Source organism: Electrona antarctica (assembly GCF_951216825.1).
Source record: "Electrona antarctica genome assembly, chromosome: 14".
In the NCBI taxonomy this organism is placed as follows: domain Eukaryota; kingdom Metazoa; phylum Chordata; class Actinopteri; order Myctophiformes; family Myctophidae; genus Electrona; species Electrona antarctica.
This window is the reverse complement of record NC_136795.1, coordinates 8314543-8334639: the sequence shown is the minus strand read 5'-3', so window position 1 is coordinate 8334639 and position 20097 is coordinate 8314543. Positions and strand designations below refer to the sequence as shown.

Genomic DNA, 20097 nt, shown 5'->3' with positions numbered 1-20097 from the left:
GTCGACATCCAGCGTCGACTGTCACTTCCCACATTCACTGCACACCAATGGTGGAGCTCACACCGAATGGCTCATTGGAGGCAATGCAGGGTTCAGTGTCTTGCCCAAGGACACTTCCGACATGTAGACAGGAGAGCAGGGATTCCAACCGCCGACCCACGGATCATTAGACGACCTGCTCTACCTCCTGAGCCACAGCCGCCCCGACTTGAGTATTTCCAATTCTCAATATTTTACTTCTACTCCACTATCTCAGAGCCAAATATTATTATTGTCAAACATCTGCATCATTTGATTTATAAGACGTCTACACAATTAGATAATATAGAGGAATTGTTATTTTTGATCAACATGTGCCTGTTAGCTATCCTATGGTATAACAACATGTGCCTGTTAGCTATCCTATGGTATAACAACCCCAATACAGCATGGAATTGTGGACAAAATCCTATCCGACAACAAAGGTTTTGTGTCTGAGAGGCTAAATCTAATCACGTGGTGGTCCGTGGCTCAAATGCCGAATAAATAATGGGCCTTCTCTCTAGGTATGAGCCTAGAGAGAGGTAAGATATTGAAACTGTCCTACTCGATCGCACTGCAGCGTCGATCGCACTGAAGCATACTAAAATATAATGTTTTTTTTTTTTTTTTTTATCCTGACAAGTTAACACTATTGGACCTAATGATTAGGGTTGACTCCCATAGAGTCAATTTACTTGCCTCAAGTTCTGGGTGCCTGACGCAGTGCCCTGCCAGCCTCATCCAAATGTATTGGTAAAAAGGTCAATTGCCTTCTGTCTGTTAGAAAGGTACTGTACTGTAGGCCTGGGCCATGGCTCAGTGGTCCAGGCACCTTGTCTGGTAATCCAGTCTGGCAGTGTGCCGCAGGTTCGACTCCCGATCCCAACGGCCTTTACTGCATGTCTTCCCCCCCATCTCTCTCCCCATTTCCTGTCAGCCTACTGTCTGTCCCTCCATAAAATATATAAAATAAAGGCGAAAGCAACAAAAAAAATCATTTAGAAAGGTACTGTATTTGAAGGCCCTAGTAAAAGATACTGGTTCGGTTCTGAATTTATTGTCTCCTGTCTTTCCTCAAAATAATAGAAAATGCTCGATAAGGTGATCGTTATCAATAAAAAATTAGCTTGCTCCATCCCTACTAATGATGTTTCCACCCATAGCAGAGGCGATATGTGACATATCATCCCTCCTGGTGCTGATATCCCTGTCAATACACAGTGCAGCACTGAGATACTAGCAGCTTCTCACGCTGTGCGTAGGTGTGTGTGTGTGTGTGTGTGTGTGTGTGCGTTTGTGTGTGTGCGTGCGCATGTGTGTGTGCGTTTATGCGTATCCGGGGGATAGTGCCATTTATTCTTCATCAAGACAATGAGTTGTCGGAGTGGCGATACGAACCATCAGAGCATGATCCATGATACACTTGTATCTGTCTGTGTGTATGCACGCACACAGGCAGGCACGCACGCGCACGCACGCACGCACGCACGCACGCACGCACGCACGCACACACACACACACACACACACACACACACACACACACACACACACACACACACACACACACACACACACACACACACACACACACACACACACACACACACACACACACACACACACACACACACACACACACACACACACAGTGTCTCGCTAGCTCAGGTGTCACAGATAAGTGCTATTTAGTTGATGGCTGTGTTAAAACGAGTACCACTACTGTAACACTGCTTCCACACCTGCTGTTCTTCATTATTGTGTGCAGTATGTGCGTGCTTGTGCTTGTGCTTGTGCGTGTGCGTGTGCGTGTGCGTGCGCGTGTCTGACTGTAGGCTGTGTTCTACTGTTCAGTTTGAATTATTATCTTAGCAAGAATTTTCTTTGACATGATTATTTTACTCTCTGTCGGGTCAAAATGTCCAAAAACCTGTTACACATTCCAAAACAGGAAAAAAAAAAAAAAGAAAAAAGCTCCCAACGTGGCGCGTAAGTGACACATTTCGACCGTGTATATATCTGCTACTTTGGATGCTTTGGTGTGAAGCCGTAGTATGATGAAGTATAGGGAGTTAACCCATTTAGACCTGAGGTCAGATTCTACAAAATGTCTTCTAAATCCTGGCAGTTTTCTGAAAAAACAAATGTTTCTATGTCAGTGGTGCTCAACCTGTTTTTTATGTCAAAGACCCTCAGAATGATATGTATTTGGCCACGTACCCCCATCTGAAAATATGTTGCGCCACTTTTTCACGATTCTTTCAAAAATAGCAGATCTACAAGCTCGTAGCGTGGCATTCGGTGGCACCCGCGCTATGAGCTTGTATAGATCTGCTATTTTTCAATAGCTAAAGTATAACATAATCCTTAAAACACCAAAAAGGTCGTTCCCATCCTGAATTTACAAAAACAAAAACAAAAAAAAAACACACAAACTTAAAATAATATGATAAGAGGTTTGTGCCAACAGCAACGATTTGCAATATCAACAAAGCCCTTGCTGTGAGCAGTATAGTGCTGTCTCAAAATGCCTTCCCTCTGAGCAATAGCTGCCTCTTGCGGTTTGGAAAATTGCGGTACTTAATACTGTCTGTCCCCCTCTTACTTTTGATTAATTGCGCAGCATGACTGATGCATACAGTGTGTGTGTGTGTGTGTGTGTGTGTGTGTGTGTGTGTGTGTGCACATGTGCATGTGCGTGCTTGTGTGCATGCATGCGTGCCAGACAGACAGGACACACTCACTCATGCACAAACCAGTCCATACTGTAGGAGACTATCTGCATGCATCATGTATGACTTATGGATCTGAATAATCCCCATCACCTCACATACCTGCCCCAGTGTCCATTCCACTATGTCAAAACATTCGCAGGAATATTAAATAGATGCACGCACACACGCACACACGCACACACGCACCCACGCACACGCGCGCGTTGCAGGTTGACAAGCAGAAAAAGCGTTGCTTTGCGCAGTTTGCGGCGTGCTTCGAGCTTGCATATCTGCTACTTTTAGCGCTTTCGCGTGACGCTGTAGGATGATCTAAGTAAGGGTGATAATGGGCTATATGCACACAGAATAACTCTTCCTACTTCCGGGTCAATCCCCTTCACACAACAGGTGTTACCGATGATCCTAATTAAGGCTATATGTTCCATTTAGTGTGCAGGGGTTCTCAGACGTTTTAATTTTAAGGACCCCGGCCCCAATAGCACCCTGACTCTGTTTGACCATGCAGAACGGAACAGATCCTTCATTAGAATCATCGGTAACACCTGTGAAGGAAGTATAGGGAAGGGGTCCCTTTTCCAAAATGACATGTGTGTGCGTATAGCCCATTTACGAAAAAGGAAAAGTTAGATTTCCACCCCGACACAGACGATAATACTGGCAGGAGGGGTGTGGTCCAAGGGGGCGTCGTCCGCAAGCGAGGAGGGGGAGGGCAGGGCTGCCAACTCACAGGCTGCGCACGTGCAGAAGGTCAGCTTAATTAGGCGGGGTAATTAGCCACTCGTGGTGTGGGGTGGATGTAAGTGAACTAATGATGGTGCTCTCGCTGTTGGCAGTGCAAGGCCGGGTCCTGACAGTACACAGGGTCTATACCACCACAACACACACACACACACACACACACACACACACACACACACACACACACACACACACACACACACACACACACACACACACACACACACACACACACACACACACACACACACACACAGTTTACAGCAACAGTACGTATGTCATTTGTGGGTCGTGGACAGAAGCTTTTTTTTTTTCATGAATTAAAAAACAAATTAATTTTCTTTCTGTAATTTCATGAAGAAAAAAAAAATCTAAGAAATAGCCTACCATAAATCATGAAACAAATGTTTAAAAAGTAGTGAAAATAGCCGTTCTACAAGCTCACAACGTGGCGCGAAGCGGCACGTTGTGAGCTTGTAGATCGGCTGTTTTCACTAGTGTGCATGGGTCCCTGGCAAACGTCTATTTTCTCGTCGACTGTTTTCACTAGTGTGCATGGGTCCCTGGCAAACGTCTATTTTCTCGTCGACTGTTTTCACTAGTGTGCATGGGTCCCTGGCAAACGTCTATTTTCTCGTCGGCTGTTTTCACTAGTGTGCATGGGTCCCTGGCAAACGTCTATTTTCTCGTCGACTGTTTTCACTAGTGTGCATGGGTCCCTGGCAAACGTCTATTTTCTCGTCGGCTGTTTTCACTAGTGTGCATGGGTCCCTGGCAAACGTCTATTTTCTCTTTTGGGTCTTGAGCTAAAACGTTTGGGAACCACTGGTTTACAGTAAGGCCGGGGGGGTGGCTGATTTATTTTCTTGTTTTGTTCTTCTCGGAGCGATAAAGATAAAGCCACTGTTCTTTTGACTTGTCCTCCCCATGTCAGCCTGGCTCTGGGACGAGTGGCTCACAGGCAGAGTATATGTCATCGCTGACGGCACAGAAACCTAGTATCTCATCGTATTTCATATTTGTATGTTGTTTAACTATTGCCGCACTTTGGAAACCCCTGAGTTAAGTAAAATAATTAGGGCCTTTCTCTGCCCCGCCCCTCTCCCACTGTTTATATTGTGTTTAGTTTCCAAGATGGACGCAGCATCAAGAGGGGGTGGGGCGGAGGTGAGCGGGCGCTGTCGACATATGCCTTTATTGGGCTGCATTCAAGACACTTGCCTTGTGTCTGACACCTGACTTGTGTCTGAACACAGCTTTGATGGATGTGTTCTGCCCCCCTCCCCCCCATCAAACAAAATGTTTTGGTCAAACCATATGGGCTTCCATTGGAAATGCATTAAACACAGACACAAGACAGACCAAGACAGGTGTCTTGAATGTGTGAACGCAGCCCAGTAAGGGCATATGTCAACCCCACCCGCTCACCTCCGTCCCACCCCCTCCTGGTGCTGCGGCCATCTTGGAAACTAAACACTAAATAAACAATTGGAGAGGGGTGGGGCCGAGAAAGGCCCTTATCGAGTTGTTTTTTTTCACCACTGCTGAAAAGTATAGTTGTTTTGGACATACAAGGTTCCGCAGCCAGCCAAAGCACTGATGATATATGTGAATGGTGGGGATGCTGAGACATCCCTGATGGTGTGACAGCTGGCCTTCCAGCTGTCATTGTCAAGGTATGTACAGCCTTACACTGCTAAACAGATTGGTTTTGCACCGCAACCATTCATTAAAATCAGAGGGAATGGATTGAATGTGCTGCAATATTTGTTTCTAAAGCATTCAGACAGTATTATTAGCAACAGAAGATCAGAACAAATAAATTGGGGGCAATAAATATAGCCTCACTCCAAAAGATAATATAGTAATTATGTCTAATAATGTAACACAATGCCCAAGTAGAGCTATAACTTGCCCCAAATTCACACAGCCTGGTCTTTGCTCTGCTTCTAGAGTTGTGGTTTAACTAAATAAAAATAGGCATAATTACTTCTTTAGCTATTTTCAGGTTTTAATGTATGATGCAACATTTGAAAGCTATTGCATTCTGTACTTTCATGATCTGTAAAAACTGGAAAAAATGACCCTGGCCTATTGCCATATATCGAACTTGCCATACAACTACTCTACCTTCTTCTCTGGAGTCCTGCGTCAAAGCAGACCAGAGGTAGAAAACTGTCGTTCCCTGATGTCATCGCTAGGGACACATGCATCAGTAAGCAGGAACTGGGGATGGCAATGAAGGACCGGAAAGTCTGGCGTGGCATTGTGAAATCCATGATCTCGACCGCGGTCGAAAAATGATGATGATGATGATACAACTAGAAATTATAGTTTCTGTCAGACTTTTTTACTTAAATAATAGTAATAATAAATGAATGCCCTATACTTCATCATACTATAGTGTCACACACAAGTAGACAGAATAGCCGATCTACAAGCTCACAACGTGTGGCATCGCGTTGCGTTGTGAGCTTAAATCTGCCCTTTTTTTTTAGCAAACTTTTTGTACATACATGCAGTATGACAGCGGCATCGTGCAGTGTATTGTCATGTGTCATCTGTTGAGGTTGTAAAAGTGCATTACAGTATGTAAGTGTTTGGGTCTTTGGGTAGCATGTACTGTACGTACTGTACTTGCTTCTAAATGTGTCTATAGCCTTCCCCTAAAAGGCCTTTATTTGTGTTCCTATATACTCTAGTCTGTACATGTGGGGTCCTCCCCTCGTATATTATCAAAGTTATGGATACTGCACATGGTGACAAGTAGCCTCAGCGGTCTATAATAAGTGTGTGTGTGTGTGTGTGTGTGTGTGTGTGTGTGTGTGTGTGTGTGTGTGTGTGTGTGTGTGTGTGTGTGTGTGTGTGTGTGTGTGTGAGAGAGAGTTTTGGCCATCATATTTCATGGCTGAAAACTGGAATTACCTGTCAGAACAAACTACAACCACAACGCGCACACACACACGCGCACACGCACACACGCACACACACACACACACACACACACACGTGTGCACTCGCGCACGCACAAATGCACACACACACACACACACACACACACACACACACACTGATAAATAAGTGCTAAAGTCTCTTACGGCTAGCTGTTCAGCAGAGTAAGGGGAGATAAATCTGTCATGGCAGAACATTCTCCTATGGGAGGATATTTCTCTCATCTCAACCACACGCACGCACGCACGCACGCACGCACGCACGCACGCACGCACGCACGCACGCACGCACGCACACACGCAAAATATGTCACTTGGTTGGATTGCTGCGCTGGCCAGCTCTCATAGTCGCTCATTCACAGCACCCTGGTCTTTATTTCATTTTATAGCTGTGCTCTTCTTTGCAAAACATATCCATCTCTCCAGTGTGTCACGGTGAATGTATTGGCTGAGCTGTCACACAGGTGTTAAATGAGGAAAGGGAAAGCGAGCTAACGGAGTGTTCAACGCGCCAAAGCTACTTTACAAGCTAGTCACTGGAACGGCCATCCATTCCCATGGTCTTCCATGGTTTACTCATTTCATTCCACAGGGAAATGAGTCATTTAAGAGATTTTGACCTGAGATCAGATTCTAAAAATGTCTTCTACATCCTGACAGTTTTCTGAAAAAGCTATGTTTCTATGTCAGTGGTTCTTCGATTTTTCAAAAATAGCAGACCTACAAGCAGACCAAGTGGCGCGCTATGAGCTTGTAGATCTGCTATTTTCAACAGCTAAAGCATAACATAATGCTAACACCAAAAGGGGTTCCCGCCCAAAATGGGTTAAGAGATTTTGCCAAACGTATGTGATTTTGCCCAGCCACTGCAGAGGCCTAGAGCCGTTTCAATCCTTTGTGGTGCCTCAGGCTTGGCTGCAGGGCATCCGGCTTGGCAATATATATAGAACTATACTCCGCTACAAGTAAAAGTCTGGAATTTAAAAATGTACTTGAACAACAGTACAAAAGTATTGGCATCAACATTTACTAAAAGTACTAAAAGTGAAATTATGGTCATAATTATAATCAATTATGCAGAATGTGCCATTTCAAGTTTTCAAATAAATCTTTCGAAAATAGCCGATCTACAAGCTCACTCATTTTCAAATTACCAATTATGTAGGGCTGAAGTGGTTAACGTATGTTTTGAAATAATAATCCAAATCTACAAAGTAATTAATAGTAACCAAAGTTCTCAAATAATTGTAGTAATGTACAATATTTGCCTCTGAGATGTAGTGGAGTAGAAGTAAAAGTATTGGAAATTCTCAAGTAAAATACAAATACCTCAACATTGTAATATATATGAATTACTATATTAAAATATAGTACTTAAGTAAATGTACTTATACGGTAGTTACTTTACACCACCAACCTATATGAATACCAACCAGTATAGCTCAGCAGTGGCCTTGTGGTGAATTTGAGCATTGGGGCATAATGACTAAAAGGGTGTTGGCTTCTTAAAGCAGGGGTTCTCAACCCGTGGGTCACGACCCCTCGGGGGGTCGCCAAATTATTTTAATTATTATTTTAATTATTTTCACTCGGTGGCGCGCTATGAGCTTGTAGATCTGCTATTTTTCAATAGCTAAATTATAACAATGCTTAAAACACCAAAAGGGGTTCCCGCCCAAAATGGTTTAAGGTTATTGTAGCAGTCAATTTATATTGGGGGTCGGGAGGGGGCGGGGCGGGGGTCCCGAGACATTGCCAAAGCATGTCCGGGGGTCCCTGGCCAAAAACGTTGAGAACCCCTGTCTTAAAGCAAGGAGACAGCTTCCGCTGAAAGTCACATATTCATCCACTGATGCATGGTGTCATATATAAAAGGCAGGCCCTCGGCGAACATTTAAAATCATTAGCAATGCAGATAAAGTGAGTCAGTAAGATACAACAGCAGCAGTGACAGCACACAAACGTGTGTCGGGAGGCATAATTGGCATAACGTCTAAATTTAGGAGAAAAAAGTACTAGGGGGTGCGGTGGCGCAGCGCTGTCGCCTCACAGCTGTGTCCTCTCCTACCGCGTCATCAGCGCCCATACCCTAGGTGGGGTTTGGCGAAAAGGGCCTTTCTGTGTGGAGTTTACATGTTCTCCACGTGTCCCCTAGGGTAGGTACCCTAACCAAGAAACATTCAGTAATCCTGGTCTCTAAACAGCCTCCCCCTGGCCAGCCGATGGAGGGGAAACGAACTGGGTTGGAATAGCGTTTTCCTTCCACGCGCTATACGTCCTAGCGGGGAAACTCCCTGCACTGTCAGGTGATATAAGAAGCGGACCTGCACTCATCATGCAAGGAGGCACGAGCTCAGTTCGGGGCTTTCCCCAGGTTGGCAGAGTAGGGCCCATTACAGCTTGGGAAATCGGCAAAAATCGTGGGATTAAAAAAAAATCTTTTTTTTTTAAAAAGGGTGAAAAAGAGAGTACAAATCACGAAAACTATGAAGTTAAATCCACAGAGCGGGAACGAGGAAGTTCCACAAGCTCGGGCCGCGTTCTGAACTTGTGGATCTGCTACTTTTGATGCTTTCGTGTGACGCTTAAATTAGGGTGTTAACCCATTTTGGGCGGGAACCCCTTTTGGTGTTTTAAACATTATGTTATAATTTAGCTATTGAAAAATAGCAGATCTACAAGCTCATAGCGCGCCACCGAGCTTGTAGGTCTGCTATTTTTGAAAAATCGTGAAAATATTTATTTCAGAAAACTGGAGGATTTAGATTAATAAATAAATTTCGAGGTCAGGCCAAAATGGGTTAATTTACGGGACAAAAAACTAAACAAAACAAACAAACAAACACACAAAAAAGGTTTGGTTTCTGCCCGACAGCAAGTGCGCAAGTCGGGAAGGCATCCGTGGGATGCGGCATAGGGCGGCCATTTCCTAAGCACCGCCGCTGCTGCTGCAAAAGCTACAAATACGCTGCGTAGCTTTGCATCTTTGCATCTTTGTATCTTTTGCGTCTGCCCGTGTGAACGCAGCATTACAGTAGCACTGCACCAGTGCATACATCAGTGGTGGAAAAAGTACTCGTATATGTTTTATTTAAGTAAAAGTACCAGTATAGAAATGCATCGTTACAAGTAAAAGTCCATAATTCTAAATTTACTTGAGTAAAAGTACAACAGAATTGGCATCAAAATGTACTTAAAGTAGCAAAAGTTAAAAGTACTCTCATTATACAGATGTATACACATCTTTTGAAAATAGCAGATCTACAAGGTCAAAATGTGTCGCATATAAATGGCCAAAGTCTATATAGGGCTGAAGTGTTTACGTGTATGTTTTGTAATAATAATCAAAAATCTACAACGTTTAACTAGTAACAAAAAGTTTTCAAACAAATGCAGTGGAGTAAAAGTACACTATTTGCCTCTGAGATGAAGAGGAGTAGAAGTAACAGTATTGGAAACTGAAAACACTCAAAGTAAAGTATACAAATACCTCAAAATTGTACAAAAGGTACAGTACTTAAGTAAATGTACTGTTCCCACCTCTGGTGGCTGCAGTGAAAGAAGTATGGGCTGCTGCTGCAGTCATTCTCCTGCAGGGTTAGAAGTATGGGCTGCTGCTGCAGTCATTCTCCTGCAGGGTTAGAAGTATGGGCTGCTGCTGCAGTCATTCTCCTACAGGGTTTCAGTGGCTGCAGTGAAAGCAGTATGGGCTGCTGCTGCAGTCATTCTCCTGCAGGGTTAGAAGTATGGGCTGCTGCTGCAGTCATTCTCCTGCAGGGTTAAAGACGTATGGGCTGCTGCTGCAGTCATTCTCCTGCAGGGTTAAAGACGTATGGGCTGCTGCTGCAGTCATTCTCCTGCAGGGTTAGAAGTATGGGCTGCTGCTGCAGTCATTCTCCTGCAGGGTTTCGCTAATGGCTCTAAGTTAAAAGTAGTGGCTCAGCATTCCTCCTCCTTGTGGATTAACCCAATTTAAGCTTATTTTAAACTTTTAGAACTTTGTTCCTTTTTTTCTCCCCCACAAGTGAAAGCCTAATGAATTTAGATGAAACAATCTGATATACCAACAACTCCCTCTGTGAGTTTAATGCGAAAAAGGGATAACTTTTGTGGAGTATTTTTGTCCATCAGCTAGTCAGTCAGAGTATCACTCAAAATCCCCATGGGAAAGCCCCCATATATGGGGCCCAGGCAGTGGCGTAAATATCGACGGTGCAACCGGTGCGATGCACCGGGGCCCAGCGCCCCCAAGGGGCCCATGAAGGGGGAAGAAGAAGAGAAAAAAAAGAGTCAGGACGAGACGACGGTGAAAGCCTGGTTTCAGGGGCTATCGGTCGCAGGAAGAGTAACACCAAGGATTAGTAAGTGATGTCACTGACTGACTGGTTTATAAACAGCTTCAAGTCCATGCTACTTCTGTGTTGCATAACAGTGACATCACTGTCCTCTCCTTGTTATCTTTACCACCTTGTTTCAACGTGTGTTCATGGCGCGCTGCCTGTCATCAGCACAACAAGCTCAGCTGTAGAGTGTAGACTATATTTGTCACTTTCTGCCGCGCTAATGAAACACTAGATGGGATTATTATGTCATGTCCAGAGATGGGCAGTATTTGAAATACATGTATTTGAAATACGTATTTGAAATACTTTTTTGTATTTTGTAATTTGTATTTTGCTGGGATGAAAGAAATGAGATGTATTTTGTATCTAGATACTTTCAGATCTAGTATTTTCTGTATTTCAAATACATAAAATACTTTTTAATGTAATTTTACACAGCCTCAGGTTTAAACTGTAGGGGCAAAACACATAACCTGACTCCGCCAGATGGGGCAGCAGAGAGTACACTGGGTTCCCCCCTCCTGCTCCCATCTGGGAACTCTCAGGCAGACTTGATGCCCGGCCACAAAACGGCCTGGCCAATCAGCAGCAGCTAGAGGCGGGATAGCCGCTGCTGATTGGCCAGGCTGTTTGAGGCCTGGCAAGGAACGGTGAGCACAGGGCGGGCGGAGCCGTGGGGGCTTTTTACGTTATTTGCGCAGTGAGTGTAACGCTGCTCAATGGTGAAATCTTCCGCCAACAGCGTACCTTAGTGATCAGAATCAAGGACAGGCCTATCGTAGTAGACATTTCCACCACGCGGAAACGCCCCCCTTTCAAAGTGGGGGGGCGGCGGGGGTGTGTATATATATATATATATATATATATATATATATATATATACACAATTGAGTTTTTTTTTATCCTTGTGTTTGTATCTATAATTTCCTGGGGCCATGCTTAAGTTTGTGACTAAAGCCACAACACAGCCTCCCCACTGGGAGCACTGTTTATACCAGTCAGTCTGTCATACCATCCCTCCCCACTGGGGGCGCTGTTTATACCAGTCTCTCTGTCATACCATCCCTCCCCACTGGGGGCGCTGTTTATACCAGTCAGTCTGTCATACCATCCCTCCCCACTGGGGGCGCTGTTTATACTATCCCTCTACACTGGGGGTGCTGTTTATACCATCCCTCCCCACTGGGGACGCTGTTTATACCAGTCTCTCTGTCATAGCATCCCTCTCCACTGGGGGCACTGTTTATACCAGTCAGTCTGTCATACCATCCCTCCCCACTGGGGGCTCTGTTTATACCAGTCAGTCTGTCATACCATCCCTCCCCACTGGGGGCGCTGTTTATACCATCCCTCTACACTGGGGGTGCTGTTTATACCATCCCTCCCCACTGGGGACGCTGTTTATACCAGTCTCTCTGTCATAGCATCCCTCTCCACTGGGGGCACTGTTTATACCAGTCAGTCTGTCATACCATCTCTCCCCACTGGGGGCGCTGTTTATACCATCCCTCTACACTGGGGGTGCTGTTTATACCATCCCTCCCCACTGGGGACGCTGTTTATACCAGTCTCTCTGTCATAGCATCCCTCTCCACTGGGGGCACTGTTTATACCAGTCAGTCTGTCATACCATCCCTCCCCACTGGGGGCACTGTTTATACCAGTCTGTCATACCATCCCTCCCCACTGGGGGTTGCTGTTTATACCAGTCTGTCATACCATCCCTCCCCACTGGGGGCGCTGTTTATACCAGTCTGTCATACCATCCCTCTACACTGGGGGCGCTGTTTATACCAGTCTGTCATACCATCCCTCCCCACTGGGGGCGCTGTTTATACCAGTCTGTCATACCATCCCTCTACACCGGGGGCGCTGTTTATACCAGTCAGTCTGTCATACACAGACAGACAGACAGACAGACAGACAGACAGACAGACAGACAGACAGACAGACAGACAGACAGACAGACAGACAGACAGACAGACAGACAGACAGACAGACAGACAGACAGACAGACAGACAGACAGACAGACAGACAATAAATGTTTATACCTTATTCTGCTCTGTTTGTCTACTTAAAACTGTTTTAAACTGTTTCAAAACCCCCCGTTTTTTCATGGGGGGCCCCCTTGCTACAATCATGCTTAGGGCCCCTTGGAGGCCAGAATCGGCACTGCATGTGCACATCTTGTTACCGGGGAAGACCGGGGGGTTTTCAAAATCACTGAATGCTCCTTTAATTGATATATATCTATTCATCTTAGTCATTAGTATCTTGTTTACTTATCTTGTTTTTTATTGTTGGTTTAAATGTAAATTGGTGGTAGGCCTAATCAATCAATCAATCAATCAATCAATCTATTTCTACATTTTTCTTGAGGTAGAAGTCAAAGAGGAGTGACAGTGATGAATCAGATGGCCAATCCATTCCTTTGTGGGTCCTGTTTGATACAGTTATAGCACATTGATTTGCTTAAAATATAAAGTGTATCATTCTTAATAACCTTCAATGTATTAGACATTCTGACAGGTCATTAATTTAATATTTGGCAATTAATTATGAATTTACTTATCATTATATACATTTGAATGAAAATGTATTTTCATGTATTTTCAAAATACAAAATACGTATTTGTATCTCAAATACATTTCTCAGACCAGTATTTGTATTTTGTATTTAAATACATTCTGTGACCCAGTATTTGTATTTTGTAACAAAATACATTTTCAATGTATTTTGCCCATCTCTGGTCATGTCAGCACTATCAGAAGATGTAACCCAGGTAAAGTAATCTGTCACTCTGCAAGTTTTTTCCATCCGTCCAAAGTCATTTCTGATAGCCTGCAGGCAGCAGGCTGCAGCCCTGCAGCAGTCCTACAGATATACAGATTGATTGAAAGTGAAACATTCAAATTGATGTATACATACAGATTGAATGAATATTTATATATCAGATCGCATCACATAACATCGCATCCGCCGCCGACACGTGAAACAAGGATCGCAGAGTGAGAGCGGACGGGTGGCACAGGTTAGGTGTGCTTATGCTGCCACCTAGCGGGCAATAATGGAGTTAAATGTAGCAAAAGTACAATATTTGAGTGAAAGTTCTGTGTTAAAAGAATGTACTTAAAGGACCACTTCACCACTTTTCAACCTATCTTCATATAATAGGTCCTCACTAATAATCATGATAAAATGGCATGATTTAGATTTTCATTATCGTGAGAACGATGGCTTCCATTTTCGCATTGCAACTTTTCAGGACTAGAAAGCCTGCAGTTTCTATTAGCTTGTATTCCCCATCGATGATGTCACTGGAAGACGGTTTCTGAACTGCCCACAGCCCTCCTATGAGACACAGACATAGATAAGATAGGTTGAAAAGTGGTGAAGTGGTCCTTTAAGCACAGTACTAAGTAAATGTGCTTCATTACTGACCACCAATAGCTACATGTTTGTGCGTGCAAGTGCCCCCATCTGTGTTTGTGTATTGTCTGTGCTGTACTGTAGTGTATGCCTACTGTATGCCTTGCGTGCATGTGTGCATGAGTGTGTGCAACTGGGCATGTGTGCATGTCATGAGTGTGTGCAACTGTGCATGTGTGCATGTCATGAGTGTGTGCAACTGTGCATGTGTGCATGAGTGTGTGCATGCGTTTGCTTGTGTTCTCTCATCTCCCCTGACAAACGGCTCTAACAGACCAACAGGGCTCTGCACGCGCCCACCTATCCCCCAACCAATCGCGTTCGCCCCCCGCCTCAACCCCCCCCCCCCCCCCCCCTCCCCCGCTGAATCCCCATTCGCCGAGCTCTCTCGCCCGCAACGCGGCCATCTGCGGCCGCTTATCACCTGGGTAACCACCTCGGGCAGCAGAGCATGCTGGGAAGGAAGGAGGTCACTTGGCTGGAAAGTGTTTGGTGGAAGTGAAATGTCAAAGGAAAGTGTGTCGCATGCAAATTTGCGAGCTATCTTATTTTCCCATCGTAATTCTAATTTCTTTGAAGATTCTATTTTTACCGGTCAAGTTTACTAAGTGTTTTAAGCGGTTAAAGATGAACCCATTGCAGCTCTTCCTCTATCAAAACCTATACTCCCAGGTTGACAAGCACATCATTTTTGTATGAGGGCAATTTGCTCGGAAAACCCCGGAGTTCAAAGATGATGGTTGAAGATGAAATTAATTGCATTTTTATACACGATGGGAGACCTGGGTAAGTGCTTTTGTAAACTCGGCATCAATCTCACTAGACGGGACAAGGTTTCTTGTCCGCTTCCTTTGCTTAATTAATTAAACACAGATTCCATCCAGATACATGCTATTGAGGTCAGTTTTGTTGACAGGAAATCCATTATAAAAATAAATAAAATAATCATTTGAAGTCTTCACCTCACGCTTTCCTGGGACTTTATCACATCTATATCTATCCATAACTCGCTTGCTGTCGGGGCAGTATAACCTCCTATCTCCGTACTTCAACTTTTTTATATATTTTTAGTAAATTCTCCTATAGTCCTATACTGTACTTCTTCATACAAGCATTGCACAAAATAGTAGCTCTACAAGCTCACAGCATGTCACATGAGCTTGTACATCAGCTTTATGTTCACTATATTATCTTTGAAAGAGCAAATACAAAACTCAAACTCGTTACGGAGGTAACGGAGGTAACGGAGGTGGCATTCATTCATTGAAGAGACATGAATGCAGTGTGTGTCATTGTATGGGCAACAACGTCTCACTATAGGAGACATGAATGCAGTGTGTGTCATTGTATGGGCAACAACGTCTCACTATAGGAGACATGAATGCAGTGTGTGTCATTGTATGGGCAACAACGTCTCACTATAGGAGACATGAATGCAGTGTGTGTCATTGTATGGGCAACAACGTCTCACTATAGGAGACATGAATGCAGTGTGTGTCATTGTATGGGCAACAACGTCTCACTATAGGAGACATGAATGCAGTGTGTGTCATTGTATGGGCAACAACGTCTCACTTTATGTGCATTGTTTTCTTCGAATAGTGTGTTATTGTATAAAATAAACCAGTCACAAGATGTTTGTATATTGGCACACATGGCAGTCTCAGTCTCACGTCGGCATTTAGTGCCCTGAACAAACATTACAAGTGCATAGACTTGGTTGCAAAATGACGTAATATCAGAAGCCATGCACAGTTTTGGACAGACAAGGTTTCCACTCGACGTCTGTCTGTCTGTCTGTCTGTCTGTCTGTCTGTCTGTCTCTCTGTCTCTCTCTCTCTGTCTCTCTCTCTCTCTCTCTCTCTCTCTCTCTCTCTCTCTCTCTCTCTCTCTCTCTCTCTCTCTCTCTCTCTCTCTCTCTCTCTCTCTCTCTCTCTCTCTCTCTCTCTCTCTCTCTCTCTCTCTCTCTCTCTCTCTCTCTCTCTCTCTCTCTCTGAGCGATTTACATTAGGCAAGAACATAAACGCATGGGAATACATCACATATATAAAATGCATTTATCATGAAACATGCGTAAGCTAAGAACGTAACTAGAACATATCTATATAATATATACATATAAACTATACATATATACTATACTATGCTATACATATGTACTATGAAGTGCTATGACTACATACAATTATTGAACTGTCTACATGACATGCTATAAGTCTGTTTCAAATGCTATCTAAGTCTAAAAAGTGCTATCTAAGGGGGTAGGGTAAGTGCTATGGGCCATGATGGAGTCTGAAAAGGTGGGTTTTCAGACTACGGCGGAAGAGTGATGCTGCAGTTCTGATTGCAACGGGAAGTGCAGTGCGGGAAGTTTTGGGGCCAGAAGGGAGAAGAGTTTGGGACGTGTGGAGCGTTGTCCCGGCGTTTTGGGGCCAGAAGGGAGAAGAGTTTGGGACGTGTGGAGCGTTGTCCCGGCGTTTTGGGGCCAGAAGGGAGAAGAGTTTGGGACGTGTGGAGCGTTGTCCCGGCGTTTTGGGGCCAGAAGGGAGAAGAGTTTGGGACGTGTGGAGCGTTGTCCCGGCGTTTTGGGGCCAGAAGGGAGAAGAGTTTGGGACGTGTGGAGCGTTGTCCCGGCGTTTTGGGGCCAGAAGGGAGAAGAGTTTGGGACGTGTGGAGCGTTGTCCCGGCGTTTTGGGGCCAGAAGGGAGAAGAGTTTGGGACGTGTGGAGCGTTGTCCCGGCGTTTTGGGGCCAGAAGGGAGAAGAGTTTGGGACGTGTGGAGCGTTGTCCCGGCGTTTTGGGGCCAGAAGGGAGAAGAGTTTGGGACGTGTGGAGCGTTGTCCCGGCGTTTTGGGGCCAGAAGGGAGAAGAGTTTGGGACGTGTGGAGCGTTGTCCCGGCGTTTTGGGGCCAGAAGGGAGAAGAGTTTGGGACGTGTGGAGCGTTGTCCCGGCGTTTTTAGTGAGGGTACTTCCAGCTTTCCTGCGTTGGCTGATCTGAGTGCGCGGGAGGGTTTGTAGGGTTCAATCATGCTTGCAAGATATGGGGGAGCCATACCTTTGGTTGCTCTCTCTCTCTCTCTCTCTCTCTCTCTCTCTGCCAGCTGGACAGCCAGACAGGGCTGGCAACTCTCTCCCTCTCCCACTGACTGAGGGAGGGAGGGAGGGAGTGCAGGAGAGCAGGATGGAATTGTAGGCGAAGGTGGAGGAGGAGTGTGTGTGTGTGTGTGTGGGGGGGGGGGAAGTAAGAGAGGAAGGAACAGAAGGACTCATCAAGGAGCACTTCCCTTTTGGAGTGTCCTCATTTTTGTGGAGAGCCCCCCCCCCCCCCCCCCCCCCACTGTTATCCCCCCCCCCCTCTCTCTCTCTCTCTACAGTAACTTCAAAGTGGGGTTCACTATATTTGTCACAATCATTTTAACGTCTTCATCCATGTTAAGTTCTAAAAAAGAAAATCTTGAAAGTGTAATTTTTTTCAACACAAATCTTCTCCTCATGGGGGTCCCGGGCAGAACATTTTCAGACGGGAATCGGCGGCAAAGTTTGAGAACTACTGACTTGCAGACAATTGCCTCCATCACGTCTTTCTCTCTCCATCTTCCACTCTGCCTCTCTATCTCACTTGCTCTTTGTCTTCCTCAGACTCCCACACCGACTCCCTCCCTGTACTTCCTCTTTGTCTTCCTCAGACTCCCACACCGACTCCCTCCCTGTACTTCCTCTTTGTCTTCCTCAGACTCCCACACCGACTCCCTCCCTGTACTTGCTCTTTGTCTTCCTCAGACTCCCACACCGACTCCCTCCCTGTACTTCCTCTTTGCAGATCTCTGTGTTCCTGCTTTCTTTCATCCATTGTAGCTCGGTCGTTTCTTCAGTCTGCAGCTTCCCTTCAGTCAGACTCAGAGGGGAAGCTGCAGGAAGCCTCTAATTACCAAGGAGGAGCGGGCCCACTCTCACAAACACACGCACGCACGCACGCACGCACGCACGCACGCACGCACGCACGCACGCACGCATATTCACTACTTGTGAAGACATCAACATTTTAGAGATGCCGATTTATTTTGCCATTTTTATTTCTTTTTGCCATTATTGACACTAACACCAACGATACGGGTTCTGTGTGTAGACATTTGGCCACGCACGCACGCACGCACGCACGCACGCACGCGTTTCCCCCCCCAAAAAAACATCAGGAGCCCATTCACTGCCGCCATTTTCCCGTTTTCTATAGTGTTTTGTATTTGTTGATGACAAATGGCCCTGTACAAATGGAACCAAATGGACACTTATGGGTCCATTTGGTACACTTTCAGAGTTATGGGGGTCCTTGAAATGAACAAGTTTGAAAACCACCGTATACACTAAACAGAACAGAGCCTTAAAGTATCATCGGCAACACCTGTGACGGAAATCAGAAGAGGCCCGGAAGTAGGAAGAGTAGTTATCTCCAAAATGGAAGTAGGAAGAGTAGTTATCTCCAAAATGGCGTACAGTATGTGCATATAGAACATGCAAATGCATAAAGTGAGTGGCATATAGAGTGGCAAAGTGAGTGGCAACATGAGTTTAACTTCAGCCCTTAATGACCACACAGTGGCCTTGTGGTTAGAGTGTCCGCCCTGAAACTGGGAGGTCGGGGTTTGATCCCCGGCCGGGTCATACCAAAGACCCAATGCCTCCCTGCTTGGCACTCAGCATCAATGGGTTGGATTGGGGGTCAAATCAACTAATGATTCCCGAGCGCGGCGCACGCTGCGGCTCACCGTTCCAAGAGATGGGTCAAATGCGGAGAACAAATTTCACTGCGGTAACGTCTGTGACTAATCGTACGACTTTGACTTTGACTTTAATGCCGTTTAATGATTGATGATTAGATGGGCTGTCAGTAGGCACTCAGTAGGCATTCCTGCATAACTTCCGGGCATGATGATGATGTCACGCGCACACCAATTCAATCAATCAATCAATCAATCAATCAACCAACCAACCAATCAACCGACGACCGATCGCGTCCTTACTTGTGCAGCGCGCTGGGCGGCAGCTTGCTGGTCTTCTCCATCTGGCCGTAGCAGGACGTCTTGGCCTCGGGGATATCGCCGTACTCGTCGAGCATGGCGGAGGCGGCCGACGTGATGATGCCCAGGCCGTCGCGTACGCGCGCCTCCAGCGGGTAGTCCCAGTCGTCGTAGGATACGGAGATCATGCCCGCCGGGAACTCCTCGGGCGTCACCTTGGGGGGGCAGAAAAGCACACAGAAAAAAGTCAACTCAATTGTTTTGCTTAAGTCAAAGTATCAATGCTGCAATGTGCAGCTGTACTCCGTTGTGAGTGAATGTCCGGAATTCAACAATGAATGCCCTCGAGTGAAAGTGCAAAAGTGTCGGCATCGAAATATACCAAAAGTATGAAGTAGTCGTCATGTAGAATGTCCCATTTCAAAATGTCTAATGTGTAAAACATCTTTTGAAAAATGTCGAAATGTACAGTATATAGAGCCAAAGTGGTTACTGTATGATCTGTAATAATAATCAAAATCTACAGTAAAAGTACAACATTTGCCTCTGGGATGTAGCGGAGTAGAAGTAAAAATACTGGAAACTGAAAACACTCAAGTAAAATACAAGGCCCCAAAAATTGTACTTAAGTACAGTACTTAAGTAAATGTACTTATATCCTATTGTGCTGAATATAAGACTACGTTCTTTTCCAATTGAAATATCCTAAAAAAACGGGGTCGTATTATAATCGGGGACTAGACTATTTGACATTCTATGTTCTTTCTCCACAAACGAGTCTTGACAATTAAATGGTGGTCATCTTATAATCAGAGTGGTCTTATATTCGGCACAATATAATATACGGGTATAGTTATATGTTC

At 45.1% G+C, this 20097-nt stretch overlaps 1 protein-coding gene across 1 annotated transcript in view; it reads right to left on the bottom strand.

The window, feature by feature from the left end:
• grin2aa (glutamate receptor, ionotropic, N-methyl D-aspartate 2A, a) overlaps positions 1 to 20097 on the bottom strand; it is a 292852-nt gene that overhangs the window by 106496 nt on the left and 166259 nt on the right. Inside the window, exon 5 of the mRNA XM_079519794.1 lies at positions 19238 to 19449. Coding sequence (XP_079375920.1) covers positions 19238 to 19449 — 212 coding nt within the window. The remainder of the gene's footprint in view (positions 1 to 19237; positions 19450 to 20097) is intronic.